Raw genomic sequence first — 22,983 nt, 5'->3', positions numbered from 1 at the left:
GTGGAGTTCCGGGAAAGATGGGCAAGGATTTAGGAGGCGACAGCATGTGCAAGGACTCGAGAGGAAAGGGAGGTTCGAGATAGGGTGGCAGCTTGCAAAGACAGAGGGGTCAAGGGTTGTTTTTTTGAGGAGGGGGTGATGACGACAGATTTGAAGGGGAGGGGATCAGTACCAGAGGAGAGAGAACTATTAACAATATCAACTAGCATGGGGGCCAGGAAGGTAAGCTGGGTCCCCTTGATGGCTCAACATGTTTGTCCAGTGAGTGGCTAAGCCACACAGAGCTTCCCTGACCTGTGCCAAGTTAACTGTTTTCAGCCACAGAAGCAGCAGGAGCGTTACAATTGGCCTTGGCCTCCCTGGACTAGGGAAGGGGTGAGCTTTGCTGGAAGTGCATGTCTAGGGACCAATACAGGATTGAGTTTGGTCATGTTGGCCAAGGGTACTGATCTGCAAGTATCAGCAGGATGTCCGAGGAGACCAGGAGAACTCCCCTACTCTTCTTCGAATAGTGCAGTGGGATCTTTTACGTCCACCTGAGAGAAGATGGAGCCTCCAATTAACGTCTCATCTGAAAGATGGCACCCCAGACAGTGCAGCACTCTCTCAGTATGGCACTGAAGTGTCAGCCTAGATTTTGTCCTGAAGTCTCTGGTGTGAACATAAGAATTAGGAGCAGGAGTAGGCCATACTGCCCTTCAAGCCTGCTCCGCCATTCAGTAAGACAGATCATGGCTGATCTTCGACCTCAACTCCACTTTCCCGCCTGATCCCCATATCCCTGGATTCCCCTAGAGTCCAAAAATCTATCTCAGCCTTGAATATTCTCAACGACTCAGCATTGACAGCCCTTTGGGGTAGAGAATTCCAAATATTCACAACCCTCCGAGTGAAGAAATTCCTCCTCATCTCAGTTTTAAATGGCCGACCCCTTATCCTGAGTCTATGCCCCCTAGTTCTAAACTCTCCAGTCAGGGGAAACAATCTCTCAGCATCTACCCTGTCAATCCCCCTCAGAATCTTCTATGTTTCAATGAGACCACCTCAAACTCCAGAGAGCACAGGCCCAATCTACTCGATCTCTCGTCATAGGACAACCCTCTCATCCCAGGGATCAATCTAGTGAACCTCTGTTGCACCACCTCTAGACAAGTAGGTCTTTCCTCAGATAAGGAGACCAAAACTGTGCACAGTTCTCCAGGTGTGATCTCACCAAAGCTCTGTACAATTGTACTAAGACTTTGTTACTTTTGTACCCCAACCCCCTTGCATTAAAAGCCAACATGCCATTTGCCTTCCTAATTGCTTGCTGTACCTGCATGCTAACTTCCTGTGTTTCCTGTACGAGAACACCTAAATCTCTCTGAACACCAACATTTAATAGTTTCTCACCATTTAAAAAATTCAGTTTTTCTATTCTTCCTATCAAATAGAACAACCTCACATTTCCCCACATTATACTCATCTGCCACCTTATTGCCCACTCACTTAGCCTGTCTATATCTCTTTGCAGGCTCTTTGTGTCCTCCTCACAGCTTACTTTCCCACTTAGCTTTGTATCGTCAGCAAACTTGGATACATTGCACTCAATCCCTTTGTAAATAGCTGAAGCCCAAGCACGGATCCTTGCGGCACCCCACTAGTTACAGCCTGCCAACCGGAAAATGACCCGTTTATCCCTACTCCCTGTTTTCTGTCCATTAACCAATCCTCTATCCATACTAATATATTACCCCCAAACGCCATGAGCCCTTATCTTGTGTAGCCACCTTTTATGTGGCAACTTATCGAACGCCTTTTGGAAATCCAAATATACTACATCCACTGGCTCCCCTTTATCTACTACCCTCCTAGTTACATCCTCAAAAAACTCAAATTTCCTTTTCATAAAACCTTGCTGACTCTACCTAAATCATATGATTTGCTGACTCTACCTAATCATATGATTTGCTGACTCTACCTAAATCATATGATTTGCTGACCCTACCTAAATCATATGATTTGCTGACCCTACCTAATCATATGATTTGCTGACTCTACCTAATCATATGATTTGCTGACTCTACCTAATCATATGATTTGCTGACTCTACCTAATCATATGATTTGCTGACCCTACCTAAATCATATGATTTGCTGACCCTACCTAAATCATATGATTTGCTGACTCTACCTAATCATATGATTTGCTGACTCTACCTAATCATATGATTTGCTGACTCTACCTAAATCATATGATTTGCTGACCCTACCTAAATCATATGATTTGCTGACTCTACCTAATCATATGATTTGCTGACTCTACCTAATCATATGATTTGCTGACTCTACCTAAATCATATGATTTGCTGACCCTACCTAAATCATATGATTTGCTGACCCTACCTAAATCATATGATTTGCTGACTCTACCTAATCATATGATTTGCTGACTCTACCTAATCATATGATTTGCTGACTCTACCTAAATCATATGATTTGCTGACCCTACCTAATCATATGATTTGCTGACTCTACCTAATCATATGATTTGCTGACTCTACCTAAATCATATGATTTGCTGACCCTACCTAAATCATATGATTTGCTGACTCTACCTAATCATATGATTTGCTGACTCTACCTAATCATATGATTTGCTGACTCTACCTAAATCATATGATTTGCTGACCCTACCTAATCATATGATTTGCTGACTCTACCTAATCATATGATTTGCTGACTCTACCTAAATCATATGATTTGCTGACCCTACCTAAATCATATGATTTGCTGACTCTACCTAATCATATGATTTGCTGACTCTACCTAATCATATGATTTGCTGACTCTACCTAAATCATATGATTTGCTGACCCTACCTAATCATATGATTTGCTGACTCTACCTAATCATATGATTTGCTGACTCTACCTAATCATATGATTTTCTAAGTGCCCTGTTACCACTTCCTTGATAATGGATTCCAACATTTTCCAGACAACTGATGTCAGGCTAACTGGCCTGTAGTTCCCCATTTTCGCTCTCCCTCCTTTCTTGAATAGCGGGGTTACATTTGCCACCTTCCAATCTGCTGGGACCATTCTAGAATCTAGGGAAATTTTGGAAGATCACAACCAATGCATCCATTAGAACCCTAGGATGTAGGCCATCAGGTCCAGGGGATTTGTCAGCTTTTAGTCCCATTAGTTTCTCGAGTACTTTTTCTCTACTGATATTAATTACTTTAAGTTCCTCACTTATTAGCCCCTTGGTTGCCCACTATTTTTGGTATGCTTTTTGTGTCTTCTACTGTGGAGACAGAGACAAAATATTCTGTTCAAATTCTCTGCCATTTCCTTATTCCCATTGTACTTTCACCTGTCCCAGCCTCTAAGGGACCAACACTTACTTTTGCTACTCTCTTCCTTTTTACATACTTGTAGAAGCTCTTACAATCTTTTTTATATTTCTTGATAGTTTACTCTCATTCTATTTTCCTCCTTTTTAATCAATTTTTGGTCAACCTTTGCTGGTTTCTAAAGCTCTCCCAATCCTCAGGCTTACCACTACTTTTTTGAAATATAAGTGGGACTTGAACCCACGACTTTATGCCTCCGAGGCGAGAATGCTACCACGGAGCTGTAGCTGACAGTATTAGGCAATGCTTTTAGTTCTTCACGATGTTTTGGATTCATACACAGGCACACAAAATTGGGACATCAAGTACAAAAAGTCGAACACATTGAAGCAATGGATGAAATTGAGGGCGAGAATGTCTGCAATGTAGAGACAAGACATTCTATAGTATACTTAACATTACGAGGCAATGTTTGCATTAACTTTGCAGAACTTTTTCCAGTTCTGGCGAAGGGTCATCGACCTGAAACGTTAACTCTGTTTCTCTCTCCACAGATGCTGCCTGACCTGCTGAGTATCTCCAGCATTTTCTGCTTTTATTTGCATTAATTAACTGTCAATGATGAAAATGCATTTTTTTTAAAAAAAATCATGTTTAAAGAGAGCGCAAGATAGAGAAAAAAGAGAGCACATAAGAGCAAAAATAAAAGTCATTCAATAGTTACACATCATTTTTTACCATATTATGCATCATTGAACTTGAACACTCTAGAGCCAAGTGGGGTAGGGTGGCTAATTTTAACATTAAGTGGGGAAAACGGAAATAAAATAAAGTGAAGCATTTTTTACTTGAAAAATCTAAAATTATCTTTTATGCACATGACTTTTTCATTAAACAGAATTCTTCATTGTTGGAGTTTAATCCCACAACTCCTCCCCAGCTGCAGAGGTGTTGAGCTGGTGCCTCGGAGTCCTATAGCCATAAGAAAGCCAAGGCTGGAAGACTTTAACACACCCTCCTGCCACCAGCAATGTAACTGCATGTGCAGCAAATGGAATATTAATGAAAATAAAAAGAGAACATTTTGTTTCACAAGTCTGCTTCTTGGAAAAATAAAACCAAAAATATTACATTTGTGCGCACTTCCTGTTATTTGTCCATTATAAATATGGACATAAGAATTTAGAACAGAAACGCCCTGTATGAACCAGTCACACTTTAATTACAGCCTTTCACCAGCGGAGGAGGCACAGTACCACCACTAGCAGAGGGTATAATTACAATGGGAGATAGGCAATTCCCATTATAAATGTCGACATAGGAATTTATATAAAAAAAGACTGAATTACATCCGCAAGCTCTGGTCCAATTATCCTCCACGCTATAACCTCACTTACAACTAGAATACAGCACAGAAACCGGCCCATTCGGCCCAAATGGTCGATGCCAGCCTTAATGCATACCTTTCTATTCCTTTCTCCCTCATGTGCTTATGTAGCTTCCCCTTAAATGCATCTATGCTGTTTGCCTTAACTACTTCTTGTGGTAGCACGTTCCACACTCTTGCCACTTTTTGGGGAAAGAAATTTCTCCTGAATTCCCTATTGGATTTATTAGTGACCGTCTTATATTTATGGCCTCTAGTTTTGGTCTCCCCCCACAAGTGGAAATATTTTCTCCATGTCTGCCCTTTCATAATTTAAAAGACTTCCATCAGGTTACCCCTCAGTCTTCTCTTTCCTAGAGAAAAAAAGAGCTCCAACCTGTTCAATCTTTCCTGATAGATATAACCTCCTAAGTTCTGGTATTATCCTTGTGCACCTTCTCCAATGCCTCTATATCCTTTTTATATGGAGAACAGAACTGTGCACGGTACTCCAAGGTTCTCTGCAAGTTTAACTTAACTTGGCTTCATTTCCAGAGGGATAGAATTGAAATGCAGAGAAGTACTTGGTTTACTTTTTTTATGGCTTTATTAACCTGCGTCACTACTTTTGCTGATTTGTGTATCTGCATCCCTAGATCCCTTTGCTCCACTACCCCATTTAGACTCCGATTATCTAAGTAGTATGTTTCCTCCATATTCTTCTTACCAAAATACATCAGCTCACACTGATCGATATTGAAATTAAATTGCCACTTGAAAACGACACTTGGTCCTGACTCTCTCTTCTTCCCCCCACCCCCCACCGCCCCCACTTCCACCCCCGTGCAACACCATGGGATATTAATTTTCAAGCAATTACTACAGAGCTTCTACATCTGCACTTGTTCCATTCATATTCTTCCAGCATCTTGTGCAAACACTGCAGGTTATGACTAAGTTTTAAAGTAAGGCAGAATAACTAAAAACAAACTACCAAACAAAAGTTCAATTTTGCAGTTGAAGATTTCCATTGCACAAACAATAGAGACACGATTCATATTTAAATTTGCAATTCCGCCTGTCCCACATTATTTTAACACACCCTCCTACAACTAGCATTTCCAAACTATATAGTTTTATCCTGAACAGATTTAAAAATTACATCAGCTTGTTTCATCATGTGGGCCAAGTGTCAATGGTGGCTCAGTTGGTAGCACACTCGCCTCTGAGTCAGAAGGTTGTGGGTTCAAGTTCCACTCCAGGGGCTTCAGCATATAAAGCTAGGCTGACACTCCAGTGCTGTGCTGAGGGAGTGCTGCACTATCGGAGGTTCCGTCTTTTGGATGAGACGTTAAACCGAGGCCCCGTCTGCTCACTCAGGTGGATGTAAAAGATCCCACGGTACTATTTTGAAAAAGAGTAGGGGAGTTATCCCCAGTGTCCTGGCCAATACTTCCCCCTCAACCAACATAACAGATTATCTGGGCATTTTCACATTGCTGTTTGTGGGAGCCTGCTGTGCACAAATTGGCTGTCGTGTTTCCCACATTACAACACTGACTCCGCTTCAAAAGTTCTTCATTGGCTGTAAAGCGCTTTGAGACGTCTGGTGGTCATGAAAGGTGCTATATAAATGCAAGTCTTCCTTCCAAGTACACCAGCAACCTAGAAAGAACGATACTGGCAAAATCAACATAGCCTTCCCACAGATAAAAGAAAAAGGCAGTTCATTAGACAGCAGCATTAACATGCCCTCTGGATAATGCAATCGCTTGTTATAGATCTTGTACCCATCAGGGTCACACATAATTAGCCCTCTCAGAGATAATGGATTGCCACATGCGACAAATCAGGTTTTTTTTTGTAGCCGATAACGATGGAATATACCAATAAAACAAAACCATACATGTTCATACATGTATCTATTACTTAACAAAAGCAACCAGAGTCTAGCCAAATCATTAAAACAGACATTTATGAGAAGTGATTTCAAGCACACCTACGCTATAGACATGGATCCGACAATTAACACCGTCCCACGCAAGGGTTGGTCACAGGAAGGATATGCCCTATTGATCAGCCGATTACGATTCATGGCATTATAATTATGCAAGATTTTGCAACACTGAGACCAAGCATTTTTCCGATTATAAAAAAAGGTAAAGTTCCTTTCCATCTTAATGATTCACAGGAAGCATGAAAATTACAAAGTTTAATGTTTCCTTATTAGATGTACCAAAAGGAACAAAAATAAATCAAAATAAGGGGTTTCTTTTTTTTTATTAAATGGGGCAAAAGGCCAGTCATGGTTCAGCTCATCTGGTTGATCAGGCTTATGTCCAGAACCTGCATGAACCACTTTCCTTTCTTTTTCTGTATACCTCTCATCATTTGTAGCCAAGAGGCATCTACCAGGAGCGCACACGGTGCAAAGGGGCATCCCCATGGGGATTCAACATAATATATACTAAACCCTTTGGGTAGACTATTCCAAACATTTATTACTCTGTGTAAAGATGTTTTTCACTGACTTTGAATTTTAATTTTCCTTTCAATTAATATCCTAGTCTCTTGCCATACTTTGATGATACTCTGGGCTTACTTTATCAATACCATTTTCTATATTTCAATGAGGCTCCCACGTAACCTGCTTCTTACTGACTAAAGTTTAAGCTTCTCTAATCTTTTCCCATTTACATTTCAGTGCATAGTTTTTTCTGTGGCAAAAAGACCAAAAGGAAAGTATTGCAAGGCAGGCAGATGCAATTTAATTTCAATAGGTGTAATTTAATACACTTTGGGAGGAAAAACAAAGAATGAGGAGGCTGAAGGGATGTAACCTGTCACCCCTGATCCTCTCTAACTTTTACCGCTGCACAATAGAGAGCATCCTGACGAACTGTATCACAGTATGGTATGGCAGCTGTAGCTCCTATGACCGGAAAGCCCTGCAGCGGGTAGTCAAAACTGCCCAACGCATTACCGGCACCCGGCTACCGACCATAGAGCACATATACCAGAAACGCTGTTTACGGAGGTCACTGACCATCATCAAAGACCCTACCCACCCCAGCCACAGTCTGTTCGCCCCCCTGCCATCTGGGAGACGCTACAGATGCATTCGCACCCGAACGACCAGATTTAGGAACAGCTTCTTTCCCAGGGCTGTCATCCTACTGAACTCCACAAATAAACTCTAAAGCCTGCACATCTGCCAATGCACTTTATTATGTTTATGTTAATGTATTACAAGCCAAATGAATGTTGAATGTTTAAATGTCTTAATCTAAATGTACACTCTCGGGAGTCGCAAGCCTACATTTCGTTGTACTGCACTTGTGCACTATCAATGACAATAAAGTTGATTATGATTATGATTATTATGAGAAAGATGCTGAAACAGTGTGGAAGAACAGATGTAGAAAAAGAGAAAAAAACTTGCATTTATGTAGCATCTTGCATGACCTCAGGACATCCCAAAGTGCCAATGAAGTACCTTTGCAGTGTAGTCACTGTTGTAATGTAGGGAAATGCGGCAGCTAGGTAATAAAGTTGTCAACGTATGGAATAAGTCAAGTGTGAAGCAGTTATTTATGATGAGCTTGCAATTTCCTTAAGAGACACTGGTGTAGGTTTTCAACTTGCTGCGCTCGGTGCAAGGCTGGTCTGGCAGATTAGCAGCGACTTAAGAGAAACCGCCTGAATTTGATTTCCATAGAAACATAGAAGATAGGAGGAGTAGGCCATTCGGCCCCTCGAGCCTGCTCCGCCATTCAATGAGATCATGGCTGATCATCCAAATTCAGTACCCTGTCCCTGCCTTCTCCCCATATCCCTTGATCCCTTTAGCCTTAAGAAATATATCCAACTCTTTCTTGAATATACTTAATGAACTGGCCTCCACCAGCCTCTGTGGCAGAGAATTCCACAGGTTCACCACTCTCTGGGTGAAGAAATTCCTCCTCATTTCAGTCCTAAATGGCTTACCCCTTATCCTTGGACTATGACCCCTGGTTCTGGACTCCCCGGCCATCAGAAACATCCTTCCTGCATCTAGTCTGTCCAGGCCTGACAGAATTTTATAGGTTTCGATGAGATCCCCTCTCAATCTTCTAAACTCCAGTGAGTATAAGCCCAATCGACACAATCTCTCCTCATACGTCATTCCTGCCATCCCAGGTATCAGCCTGGTGAATCTTCGCTGCACTCCTTCCATGGCAAGAACGTCCTTCCTTAGGTAAGGTGACCAAAACTGCACACAATACTCAAGGTGCGGTCTCACCAAGGCCCTGTACAACTGTAGCAAGACATCCTTGTTCCTGTACTCGAACCCTCTTGCTACGAAGGCCAACATACCATTTGCCTTCTTAGCCGCCTGCTGCACCTGCATGCTTACCTTCAGCGACTGGTGCACAAGAACACCCAGGTCTCTTTGCACTTCCCCTTCTCCCAATCTATTGCCATTCAAATAATAATCTGCCTTCCTGTTTTTGCCACCAGTGGATAACCTCACATTTATCCACATTATAGTGCATTTGCCATGTTTCTGCCCAATCACCCAACCTGTCCAAATCGTACTGGAGTTTCACGACATCCTCCTCACAGCATACCCTCCCACCCAGCTTTGTGTCGTCTGGTGGTTGATATAATGAGCGGCCAACCTGCAATGCCAGTTTTATGGCTGGCCAGTAAGTTTGAAAACCAACACCTCTGAGCCATTTCAAGGTCAGAGGTGACTTGTTTCTGGACCTCCTTGTTTCCCTCCTTTTGGCTGAGAAAGTAAGGAGGTCCAGAAACAAGTCACCTCTGACCTTGAAATGGCTCAGAGGGCATAGACAAAGTAAATTAACAAAAATGGTCCTTTGAATCAATCAAGCTCACAATGTCCACAGACCATGTGTGGCCTTCCCCATCAAGGACTCTCTACCCCAGCTATTTAATCTCTTCAGGAAAAGTTCAGGACTTTTAATTAAATGTGAAAATGGAACTTTTATTTTTATTAGAATTGTTTAATTTCTTAATTATTTGGGGATTCCATTCAAAAATAACAGTGATGTGATCCTCCTTTCTCATCAGAGGATCTGGCCCATGTGATCCCAGGGTCGCTGCCAAACCGCCCGAGTCCCTGGGATCCGAGGGCCTTTATGCAGGCGCGTGCCTGCAGGCCCAGGACCTGAAGTTGCCAAAGCCCGGGAGGTAGGTTCTAAAAAAAAAAAAAAAAATTCCGGGTCGGAGGCATACTCCGGAGGTACGCCTTCCGACCGCAAATTCTGGCCCAGTATCTCAAATTTATCTTGCACCTTTCATTCTTATTTTTCTGCCTCTATGTCTCGATTTTAGTTGACCCCACAATCTCGTGGCTTGGTCGTCCCACATCAAAAACCTGTACTTCCAAGAAGAGCGCAGAACCAGGCTGCCTATGTTGTTCAAATATCACAGGAGCATCCATTCTGGCTGAGGCTTTCCCCTGGCAACTCGGGCGGACAAAACAAACCCACACCAACCAGCTGTCTCACCACAGCACTTCCTATAGCAACTTCCAACCAGCTGATTTTTGGCTCTTTGTCTGTCTACTGTTCATTGGAGTGTTGGAAAAGAAAAATAAGACTTACATTCGTATAGCACCTTTCATGACCTCAGGACTTCATTGGCTGTAAAACGCTTTGAGAAGTACTTTTAAAGTGTAGTCACTGTTGTAATGTAGAAAACGTGACAGTCAATTTGCACACAGCAAGGTCCGACAAACAGCAATGTGGTAAATGGCCAGATACTCTGTTTTAATGATGTTGGTTGAGATATAGGTATTGGCCAGGACACTGGGGAGAACTCCCCTACTCTAGTGCCATGGGATCTTTTACATCCACCGGAGAGGGCAGACGAGGCCTTGGTTTAACGTCGGATTCGAAAGACGTTGGACTGCACAGTCTAGAAGTCTTGGCCTGGGTCACACCAACAGCACAGCCACACTCACACCGACATCAAAACAGCTGCTGTAGAGATTTATAATAAAATTAACATTTTCCCCTTGGAAGCGAATGATAAATCGTCAAAATTTTATTTGGAATTACCTATATGCAAGTATATTTTAAAGCCAGTTCGCTGCTTATTACAAAGCCTTTTAAAAATTAAGAGATAAAGAGATCTTGGTAATAAATTCGTAGCCAGCACTTAGAGTGAAAATTTTCAGCATTATTAACAAATCTGTAATGAACTATGAAAGGCAGGCTTGCCACTAGCTCAGTGAGAACATCACCGCCTCATTCAAAATAGGAAGGTCCTAAAGTCCTAGTCTTTAAGCTAGTAAGACGATTGGGGGGGGGGGGGGGCCCCGAGGAAGAGACGCGGAGGGATCTAAAAGAAATGAAACCAGCCTAAATATAAACAAAACAGGAAAGGAGAGCATAGGAAAGAATAAAGTAAGGGAGAACATTGATGGTCAGGGAATACAGGGTTATGGACAGGAATGTAAAAAAATGGTTAAAAATAAAGTGAGAGGAACTGCTGTTAAAAATGAGTTAAACTGTCTGTACAGCAATGCACACAGTGTCCGTAATAAAATAGGAGAGCTGGAGGCAATACAGGTAGACTACCCTTTATCCGAACTTCCGAAAACCGAAACCCTCTAAAAACCGAAGGTTTTTTCGGTCAGCGTAAGTCATGCGCACGACATGGCCAGAGTGGCGCACGACTTACAGGCCTAGCCGGATAAGGGATAGTGTAGCATTTTTCCGCACTTCTGAAAACCGAAATCGCTCAGCGTAAGTCGTGCGCACGACCCCGACCCCCGCCGACCCACCGCCAACCCCCACCCTTGCCGACCCCCACCCCCCCGCCGACCCCCACCCTTTCGGATAAGGGATAGTGTATCCTTTATCCGCACTCCCGCAAACCGAATTACTCTGAAAACCAAAGTGTTTTCGCTCACCTTCCGAAATCCGAAATTTTCCGAAAACCGAAACACAGCTGGTCCCGAGGTTTTCGGATAAAGGATAGTCTACCTGTAATACATTGCGAGAAACCAGGCATAGTAGGGATTATGGAGACATGGCTACAGAAAAATCAGGACTGGAAATTAAACAATGCAGGGTATAACATATTTATAAAAGATAGAGGGGGGAAAAGGGGGAGGTGGAGTAGCTGTATTTATTAGGGATAACATAATGGCAGTAGAAAAAAGTGATGCAGCGATCAGCAAGACAGAAATTGAATCCATGTGGATAGAGATAATAAAAGATCAATCACACTAATAGCGGTCGTCTACAGGCCACCTAATAGTGGAAGGGAGGTGGGAGGAAGAAATATGCAAACAAAGTAGGGAAATGAGTAAAAAAAATAGAATAATAATGGGGGGATTTCAACTACCCTGATATTAATTGGACAGAAGAGGTCGGTAAAGAAAGAAAAGAATGGAAGGAAGATTTTTGAGGGGCTAAGAATAGAATTTGGGAAAATAAAATGGACAACAATATTGGCAAACAATGATGTAGAACAGTAATGGGAAACATTTAAAACGGTGTTCAACAGAGTCCAGGGAAAATGTATTCTGCTAAAAAACAAGAACATGCTTCTTCTTTTTCTGCAGTCCCTCAGAACCGAGAATGACTTGCTTCCACATTAAAAATGAGTTCTCAGCTGACTGATGAGTCCAATGCGGGACCTACAGTCTCTGTCGCAGGTGGGGCAGAGGGTGGTTGAAGGGGCGGGTGGGTGGGGTGCTTGGGTTGACATGTGCTCCTTCCGCTGTTTACGCTTGGCTTCTGCTTGCTCCCGGCAAAGAGACTCGAGATGTTCGGCGCCTTCCCGGATGCTTCTCCTCCACTTTGTGCAGTCTTGGGCCAGGGATTCCCAGGTGTCGGTGGGGATGTTGCACTTTTTCAAGGAGGCTTTGAGGGTGTCCTTGAAGTGTTTCCTCTGCCCACCTGGGCTCTCTTGCCTTGTCGGAGCTCCGCGTAGAGCGCTTGCTTTGGGAGTCTCGTATCGGGCATGCGGACGATGTGACCCGTCCATCGGAGCTGATCCAGCGTGGTCAGAGCTTCGATGCTGGGGATGTTGGCCTGAGCGAGAACACCAATGTTGGTGCGCCTATCCTACCAATGGATTTGCAGGATCTTGCGGAGGCAGCATTGGTGGTACCTCTCCAATGCTTTAAAGGTGCCTGCTGTACATGGTCCATGTCTCTGAAGCATACAGGAGGGCAGGTATCACTACTGCTCTGTCGACCATGAGATTGGTGCTGGGTCTGAGGTCCTGGTCTTCAAACACTCTCTTCCTCAGGCGACCGAAGGCTGCACTGGCACACTGAAGACGGTGTTGGACTTCGTCATCGACAAAAAACAAGAACATGCTAAACACTAATGAAACACCATGGATGAATAAAGCCATAAGGGAACAATTGAGGGTAAGGAAAAAGGCATACATTAAGTACATAGACAGCAGGGAAGAGCATGATGAGGGAGAATACGAAGAGATTAGGAAAGAAGTCCAAAAAAAATTAGGAAGGCAAACAGGAACTATGAAATTAAATTATCAAGGAACATAACAAAATAGTAAAATATTTTACTGGCACAGAATTAAAAAAGGTTGGGATGGACAGGATAATATCATAGACAGCGAGAGATGGCTATAATATTAATAATTACTTTGCTTCAGTATTTACCAGGGAGACAGAACAGGTGAACAGGACATCGGATGATGAGATTAGAAATTAGATAACTGCATTTAAAATAAAAAAAAGATGTATATTAAATAAACTAATCAAATTCAAAGAGGAAAATACCCCTGGTCCGGACGGATTACACCTGTGCATTTTAAAAGAATCTAGGAAAGACCTAGCAGAGGCATTACTACACATATTTAATAATGCGTTAGAGAAAAAGGTGTAGTGCCAAAGGACTGATGAATAGCTAACGTAACACCTATATTTAAGAACAGGGAACTATAGACCAGTCAGCTTAACATCGGTGGTTGTAAAAATAATGGAATCCCTACTAAAGGAGAAAACAGAATATCTAGAAACCAAAAATATAATAATGAAGTCAGCATAAATTTCAAAAGGGCTTGCTTGACCAACCTCATTTGAATTTTTTGAAGAGGTTAACAGAGAGTAGACAAGGGTAATGCAGTAGATGTAATGTATCTAGATTTACAAAAGACCTTCAATAAGGTACCACATAAATAGACTAATAAGGTCAGGGGACAACCAGCAGAATGGATTCAAGACAGAAAGCACAGAGTAGGGGTAAAGGTCAGAGTGGTAGAATGTGAGATGTGGTGTTCCACAAGGAACAGTGCTGGGACCACTGTTGTTCACAATTTAGATTAACAATTTAGACTATGGAATCAAAAACACAATTTCTAAATTTACGGATGACACCAAATTGTGGGGGGATAGTCAATACTGAGGAGGACTACAACAAATTATAGGAAGACCTTAATAAACTTGCAGAATGAGCATATAATTGGCACATGAATTTCAACATAGATAAATGGGAGTTATTACATTTTGATAAGAAAGATAGGGAGGTCACATATTACTTCGAAAATACGAATCTAAATGGGGAAGAAGAGCAAGGGGATCTCAGAGTACAAATACACAAATCACTAAAAGTAGCAACACAGGTTGTTCATAACGCCGCGTTCCCCACATTACAACAGTGCCTTTTATAAGGCCATATAAAAAGCAAACCAAGCACTGGGGTTTATTTCTAGAGGGATAGAATTGAAAAGTAGTGAAATTATGCTAAACTTGTATCGAACCTTGGTTAGACCACACTTGGAGTACTGCGTACAAATCTAGTCGCCATATTATAAAAAGGATAGAGAGGAACTGGAGAGGGTGCAGAGAAGATTTACAAGGATGATACCAGAAAAGTGAGGGTATACATATCAGGAAAGGATGAACAGGCTGGGTCTCTTTTCTCTTGAAAAAAAAAAAAAAGGCTGAGGGGTGACCTAACAGGGATCTTTAAAATTATGAAAGGTTTTGATAGAGTAGACACAGAGAGAGTGTTTCCACTTGTAGGGAAGAGCAAAATTAGAGGCCATCAGTATAAGATAGTCACCAAGAAATCAAATAGGGAATTCAAAAGAAACTTCTTCACCCAGAGAGTGGTGAGAATGTGGAACTCGCTACCACAGGGAGTGGTTGAAGTGAATAGTATAGATGCATTTAAGGGGAGACTAGACAAGCACATGAAGGAGAAGGGAATAGAGGGTTATGCTGATAGAGTTAGATGAGGAAGCATGGGAGGAGGCTCGAGTGGAGCATAAGCGCCGGCATGGACTGGTTGGGCCAAATGGCCAGTTTCTGTGCTGTATATCCTATGTAATCCTCTGTAGATCCAAGTCCCACTTTTCACAAAGTTAGCGGAATTAAGCCAGGATGGCAGCAAGGGTGTTATAATTGGGTGCCGGGTTCCTGGGCGAGGAAATGAGTGGCGGGAAAATCAGCTAGAGTTTAAGCTCCACAGACTTGAACCCATAATCCAGGTTGGCACTCCAGTGCAGCACTGATGGAATACTGCACTGTCAGAGGTGCTGTCTTTCGGATGAGACGTTAAACCGAGGCCCCGTCTGCCCTCTCACGTGGACGTAAAAGATCCCATAGCACTATTTCAAAGAAGAGCAGGGGAGTACTCCCGGTGTCCTGGCCAATATTTATCCCTTAACCAATATCACTAAAAAAAAATTATCTGGTCATTATCACATTACTGTTTGTGGGATTTTGCTGTGCGCAAATTGGCTGCCGCGTTCCCCACATTACAACAGTGACTATGCTTCAAAGGTCCTCTGTTGGCTGTAAAACACATTGGGACATCTTGAAGCCATGAAAGGGGCTATGTATACACATTCAAGTCTCTCTTTTGTTTTTTCCTTCAGTCCATGTATGTATCAAGAGCGAAGGGCACAATTTGGTTTAGCTGTGATGCCCTCTACAGTTGGATAGCCTGCTAGCATTCATCACCAAGGAATACATGAATAATGGCCACTTGAGCAAGGTAGCAAAGGCTAGTCACTACCTATGGAATTGTACCTCAGTCAGGAAGTTAATACTTTCAGAGGATAAAAACTGGAAAGAACATCTTAAAAATATGTAATTACTAACAAATCCTATACGCTGAAACTAGTTTCGACCATTAATGGAAACAGTTCTGCTCCGTTAAAAGATCCCAAGCAAATTTTCCACTAGTGAGTCAACAATCTGGGCGTTTCCTATACTTTTCATAAATCTGTTATGTCAGCAAATGGTTACCTTACTTACATGTTCACACCGTCTTAAAGCATGGCAGAATTGCTGATCCGATACTCACTGTTCCATCCCCTCCCTGAATATTTGTGGTGTTCTCCCTTTAAGGCGAGGCATTCAACTGTCTCAGTGAGATTAGGCATTGATCTGTTCAAAAATGTGTACAAGTCGTGGCCCTATGATGTGACAGGGATCAATTTCTATAATGATCCAACAGGTCTCCTTATAGTTAATCAAGGAATAGCATCCACAGATCACTGGATGCTAGACTTCTTCAGAATAGCAGGAGGCAGAGAGGGGCGAAGGAAAGAGAAAAACAATATTTTCAATGTTCACTTATGCAGGGAAAATGTAAGTACACTTTTCCTTTCATTGCTGATGCCGATCATGATTTCATGCGTAAACGAACGAGGAAGGAAACTCCGCAACCAATACACATCTAAGAGGTTTACTTAAAATTAAACCATCGCTTGCAATTACAATTTTAAAGATCCAAGACTCCTAGTTGCACTAAATGTTTGGAAGTTACAATTTTTCTACTGATAAAAGAACCTGAGCTTTCTGAAAGGTATGAAGCAGAACATGTCATTGACAGTTAGAAGAGGCAAGAGGCACTTGTCCAGTAAACCTGCTCTTTAGAAAAAGAGAACAAAGCACAAAATGGCTTCCTATGTACCTTGTGTAACAGTTCTAAAAAGATTTACATACGAAAGCACCCACAGTAGATTTCACCTTACAGCCGACTGAGTACTCATATAAAGCACCCAATGCTCAAATGTGCCTAACCAGGGAGCAAGTGTCAACATTGTCATTTTCAGATCACCTATTCATTGTGGAACATCAGCAAATAACAAAAACAACAAGATGTCAATCAAAACAACTTTTGACTGATTGCTTGATAGATAGATAGCTGGAAGCATGCAACCAGTCAAAGTAATATTCTAATCCTGAATGCTTGCACTACTAATAAAAACCTATTTGTCTTTACGTTGCCAGTTTTGGTACTGGTGATTTTTGAAAATAGAATCAGTGTTCTATTGGTGCATATGTAAATAGCAGTGTACCCTGGCATTGAAACCTGCATGTTTCATCGTTATTTACTGTATTGATCGGGAATGCAACCCGAGGTCTTTCTCCTTCGTCATGCTACACAACTCTCCCGATGACAGCTGCATTGTCTATTTTTACTGCATACAGTCTAAATAACTTTAATAGCATTTAAAAAGAAAGAAATGCAGCAGTGTGCACACATGTCTGATTTCACTAAACTATAGATAAAGATGGCAGGGGAGGTGGACTCAGCTATGATAAGTCACTTTAAAAGAAACCAAGATTAGACTGGAATTTTACCCATAATTAAAGATTTGTGTTGTGAAACCATTTACAATTACATAACCACGCACTTGTGTGAAGTGCATCCAGTAAATTTACACAGGCTGCTCCTATATCAAGAGGCGGCGGGGGGGGGGGATGCAACTTTGTAAACAAATTTGGCTGCTTCCACTCTTTGCCCCTGATTTAAACTCAATTATATCAATGAATGATATCTAAAGAATACAGTAGAAAGACACTACTTTAAGATACACAGCTCATGGGATCACCACCAAGTGTACAGTAGAATTTACATCATAAGCCAACATGGGTGTCGCACTGATTGCAATCAGTTGGGTGTGACCAACACAAAATAATTTCACACGGTTGGTACAGATTATTACAGAAATTGGCTTAAATTTTAACCCGAGAATCACTAACTTAAAAAGTAGCAAAAGCGATATTTAAAATATAAGCAGGTACTATTTATGATGTGGTTGTTTTCTTTACCTCGTTACTTACTGCCTATTGTGCACTTTTATTAAACATTTTACACTTTGTTAATATAACAATTTGCATTTATACTTTTATTAAACATTTTACACTTTGTTTATATAACAATTTGCATTTATATAGCACCTAGTAACGTAGTAAACCATCCCAAGGAATTTCACAGGAGCGATTAAAAAATGTAATCCAGAGATCAGGTCATTAAACCTAATGCAACTGAGCAAAATGTTGGTTTAGGGCAATTCCCAAACTGTTGCAGTGAGGGCAGTTTAATAAGAGATGCCACATGCTGTAAAATCCAGAATATATTACCACCTTTAATGCAGGTTTTTAAACAATCTGCAAAAACTATTGGTGTGACTTTATGGAATTCAACTGCAGCCGGTGTTAAATTCTAATGGCAATTTATATCAACATGTATACACTGAATTTTACAGTGTAATCAGCAAACACCTATATACTATAATAAAGTCATAGCAATTCAAAATGGTGCCCTTTCCTATTTTCCCCCTAAACATCACGTCAAAGCCATGTGAATATTAAAACATTAATCAAAGGCCTAGTAAGAAAGTGCCAAATCGGGGGGGGGGGGGGTTAAGTCACAAGCGCAACAGCTCAATAGTTTGCCAATCAACCAAACTAGAGAGAAAGGGGGAAAATATTCTAAGTAGAATAACAAGGGCTTTGAGTAATGTTTTAGTATTAAGTACTGTAAGCTCAGGACCAATCAAAAATAGAGCAGTCAGCCAAGAGGTTGGGGGAAAACGGCAGAGTTGCTATCTACTCAACAACAAAAAATCTCTGTGGCCAAATATCCATGTCAATGAACAAAACAAAACGGGAGAGAAGAGAAAAGGAACAATGGATTGCAGGCAAAACGTTAAAACAGGAGGGAAGAAAGTGCCAAACAACAGAAACGGGGTGGGGGGAGAAATCACAAGTGCAACAGCTCAATTGTTTGCCAATCAACCAAACTAGAGAGAAAAGGGGTGAAAAAAACTTATTAACCAGGACTTTATTGGTGTATTGATGGCCAATCTAAACACGTCTCCAGCACTTGTTTACAAGTGGAATGCGCGCACACACACTGAAGCTCCAAACCAAAATTGCTCTATTCCGCAAGTCCAAAGCTGCTATACAACTCAGATCTGAATTAAACTGCTATCATAGAGATTTAGCAACCCAAACATACTGCTTACAAGGAAGCGCTTACAAAACTATCCTGCAGCCAGAGCCTGGCTTACTCATAGTACAATGGAAAAGTGAAGCCGGTTTCCCCTTCTGTTAAAGGTTTTATGTATGGCTTTCTTACCGTATCTGTTGGGCTCCCGGAGATACTCCAGTATGGGCACGGTGCTCTCGCCATGTGTGGCACTGCTGCCGCCGCTATCCCCATTCTGCATGCCATCGCTTCCAAGCCCGTCTCTCCGACTGTGGACAGCGGTGACCAAAAACCTCTGGGACTGGGACATGCCGGGGACGGGGTAGTTGTTCTTCTTTGTCGGCAGCTCTGTCCGTGTGAGAGAGGAGGAGGAGGTGCTCAGACCCGCTTTCCCCGTTAAGTAGTGGATTCTGAGCCCGGGGCGAAGAGCAGAACTCCCGACCGACTGCTGATACACTCTGCGCTGTCCCGGGCTCCACCTCCCAACCAGCGCTAACTTCAAACCTGGGCTGTTCAATTACAAAAAACCATTACACCTAACCACGTGTACCTCGTCTCATTCTCTGTCTCCAGTCTGAAACAGATGCTGTTTATATATTTAAATACATGCGGCTCCCTTTTCATTTGTGACATGTATCAAAAAGCCTTTCAAAGTGAGTGACTGTCACTCCCAGTGACTGACATTTGACGAATCTGTGTGCCTCAGATAATGTGACCTTCAGGCAGAAGTTGAAGCTGTAGCCTCTGAATTACAATGTACAGCTAGCAGACCGGAGTCAGACGACCAACTTCACTCATTGCTAGGGTTGCCACCCCTCCAGGATTGTCCTGGAGTCTCCAGGAATTGAAGATTTTTTTTCCTGGACATTGCTACAAGCAACTACCGGGAGAAGATTCATAGGGGTATTTTAAAAATTGTGTTTTCTTTGAACATTTCTGTTTGAACAAAGCTGTTTGACTGACAGTCAAGAATCATCCAATTCGGTCTTTGCACTTTTCATTTGGCGTGGGGAAACTGGCTCTATGTGAGGATAAACGTGTTGGGCGACCAATGGTGGGAGCGAGGGGGGCAGGGCAGTTGTAGGCAGGAGGTCATGTGATGAAACCTTAAGGAATATAGTCACCCAGAGTTGGTAACCCTAGTCATTGTACCTTTTTTGGTGGAAACAATAAACTGCAAGTTAACAAAAAACATTAAAGGAAACTTAACAACTTAAAACTAAAATTTTGTTTCCTGGGTGATGATGCACTCCAGTCCCCACCCTAGTCATTGTAGGTTGTAATGAGGTTAACAACAAAGGAATTATGGGTGTCCATGTGTGGACATAGCTTCCCATGGTTCATTTTTAATGTTAGGTTATGGTGGATGGAAGTGCTCACTTTCTGCAGACCTCTTTCACCAAACTTTTGGTTGTCCCTCCTATTCTCCTTTGGTTTGGCCAGGAAGATCAGGGGTCCACGCTGGGTGATGGAGCAGGACACATGGAAGGCCCGGCCACAAAATTGGAGACTCCAACTAGCGTAGATGACCACAGACACATCAGAAGACTCAGCTTCAGGTTGATTTCAGATATATCATATAAAGATGGGATTACAGGAGGTGTAATCGGTTCCTTTGGAAGCTGTTATATTTGCAATATACATAACTTGCATCTGTGTGCACTGCCTGTCAACTTTTTCTGTAAATCACTATGCCCACAACTAACTATGTAAACTTGTCTGGCTGTAATTACAGCCTCCCCCAATTGAGGTGCTGCAGTGCCACCACTGGCAGGAAGGCGTAATTACAGCGTGACACATTACATAAACAGTTCTTAATTATAAATGTGGACATAAGAATTTATAACTGAAATACAATAAGGGTAGAATATATGACTTTAAAATTTGGCCCGTATTAGGCTACACACTCTAATCCAATTATCCCCCACCTTCTAACCCTGCTTCAACTGAAGACTACACTCATAGGAACAGGAGTAGGCCATTCAGCCCCTCAAGTCTTGACTCCCCATATACATACAGCAAGCTGCTTGACTTATTGGGCACACAAATGCAACAGGCAGTAATGCCTCTAGTGAAATGACCTTTGATGAAATGGAGTGCAGATGCCAATTATTAACAACATAAAGAAAACTAGCAATCCACCTGGAGATTGAATGACTAGGGTTGGATGACCTATGGTTTTGTGCTTTATTACAGAAACAGAACTTTTGTATTAGCCAATCTTGAGCAATGATATTCCTGCTATAGTTGAGATAATATTGCAACCTGTACAGTTTGTTGATTTTCTGGTGGAAGCAATTACAGTAACACCAAAATGCTTTTTCCAGTCCTATGCAGTATTCAGACATAAGATGACTAACACGACAATTGAAAGGTCGAGGTTACTTCATACAGACAACCGGGTTCCAAATAATATGCAAGAATTCAAGATTTCCAACTGATTGCATTATGTTACAACATTGTTGCTAAGAAACACAGTAGAAAAATCAAAATCAAACTCATGTATAACAAAATATCTCATAAGAATTTTTTTTCATTATACAAATAGTTTTCTTTGTTGGTTTGTACTGTGTAGAAACCCATAAAATAAGATCAGTTAAGATAAAGTATTGGTTATTAAAGTCAAACCATCATTATTCAAGATGTTCACTTTAACAGGTTTTACCCAAGTATCCCTGTGCTGTACATATATGATCTTCTGATCATAGGTGGTTCATAGATGGATTACAAATGACTGTGAAAAACAAGGCAGTGTGTAGGCCTTTTCATGTGAAGATAGAGATTAATAGAGTGAGATTGCCAAACAAATTAATATTAACACTTTCTCTCAATGCTGCTGAAGAATGAAAAGCACAAGCACCTAGATGGCAATCAGAAGCACATATGGCAGCTTGCCCATATGGCTGTGGATAAGGTGTTGTTGCACTGGTTGTGACAAGTATGCCCAATAAGTCTGCCAGTCAGTGACCCACTGCTAGACAAGAAGGTAGTTACCCGTTGACAAGAACTAGGAGTGGAAGACTTAAAGGCTAACAATGGGTGGATGTAGAGGTGAAAAATGTCACAATACCAAAGTGCGATACATCTATAGTGAAGAAACTGCTGTGGATCTAAACGTGTAGATGGCTGGTGAGAGATGATGCTTCCATTTAAAAAGAAAAAAGGGAAAGACTTGCATTCATATAGTGCTTTTCACGACTTCAGGAATTCCCAAATCACTTTACTGCCAATGAAGTACTTTTGAAATGTAGTCACTGTTGTAATGTAGGAAATACGGCAGCCAATTTGCACACAGCAAGGTCCCACAAACAGCAATGTGATAATGACTGGATAATGTGGTGTTGGTTGAGGGATAAATATTGACCAGGACACCGGGGAGAACTCCCCTGCTCTTCTCTGAAGAGTGCCATGGGATCTTTTACGTCCACAGGAGAGGGCAGATGGGTCACCGGTTAAATGTCTCATCCAAAAGACAGCACCTCCGATAGTGCAGCACTCCCTCAGTACTGCACTGGGTGTGTCAGCCTCAACAGCCTTGTAATATGGGCATCATCAGAAATGTTAAGGTTAGGTATCACATCCATCTCAAGTGCTAAATGGTGGACTATGGTGCCAGTCAGATACCGCAGTTGGACTTCAGAGTTTCAGTAGACCTTCTGGCCTCTGCCTGCTCTGAGGTACCTCCATCAAGGTCACTCTATAGACCACCACTAAGTGTTGGTGCAAAGTGGGCATCACTAAAGGTGACATGATTCAGGTGACATTGATGTGAAGCCAGAGGAATCAGCTGCTGCTGGTTGCACCCTTGAATACCCACTCGATTGCCTTAGTGAGTGACATGAATCAGTCATTCATGAAAGAAAGACTTATGAAATAATACTGAGCGGCCTGCGGGTGGTGCTGTCCAGGGAGAGTATAAATACTTGGGCACGGGCCCAGCTTGCGCAGGACGTTCTTAACAGGAACTAGTGAAGGACACAACTAGACCTCCATGTTGTAAAACAGTTGATTAAAGCTTTGTTTAACGCTTAGACCAAGTGCCTAGTAGTT

The 22,983-nt window shown here is 42.0% G+C and overlaps 1 protein-coding gene across 7 annotated transcripts in view; it reads right to left on the bottom strand.

The window, feature by feature from the left end:
* The window catches only part of LOC147117789 (solute carrier family 12 member 7-like), a 257,428-nt gene extending 237,987 nt beyond the window's left edge, over positions 1-19,441 (bottom strand). For 4 of the 7 annotated variants that reach the window (XM_085989063.1, XM_085989064.1, XM_085989067.1 and 1 more), the window contains exon 1: positions 19,084-19,315. In XM_085989063.1, the coding sequence (XP_085845189.1) occupies positions 19,084-19,179 (96 nt within the window). In that variant the 5' untranslated portion in view covers positions 19,180-19,315. Of the gene's footprint in view, positions 1-19,083 lie in introns of all 7 variants that reach the window. The other 3 variants (XM_085989066.1, XM_085989072.1, XM_085989073.1) reach the window with 2 other exon arrangements.
* Positions 19,442-22,983: the final 3,542 nt, after the last annotated feature.

Source organism: Somniosus microcephalus, chromosome 5 (genome assembly GCF_052327205.1).
Source record: "Somniosus microcephalus isolate GS21.2 chromosome 5, FLI_Smic_1.0, whole genome shotgun sequence".
NCBI lineage: Eukaryota > Metazoa > Chordata > Chondrichthyes > Squaliformes > Somniosidae > Somniosus > Somniosus microcephalus.
The sequence above is the reverse complement of the archived record's forward strand: the minus strand, read 5'-3'. Positions and strand labels throughout refer to the sequence as shown.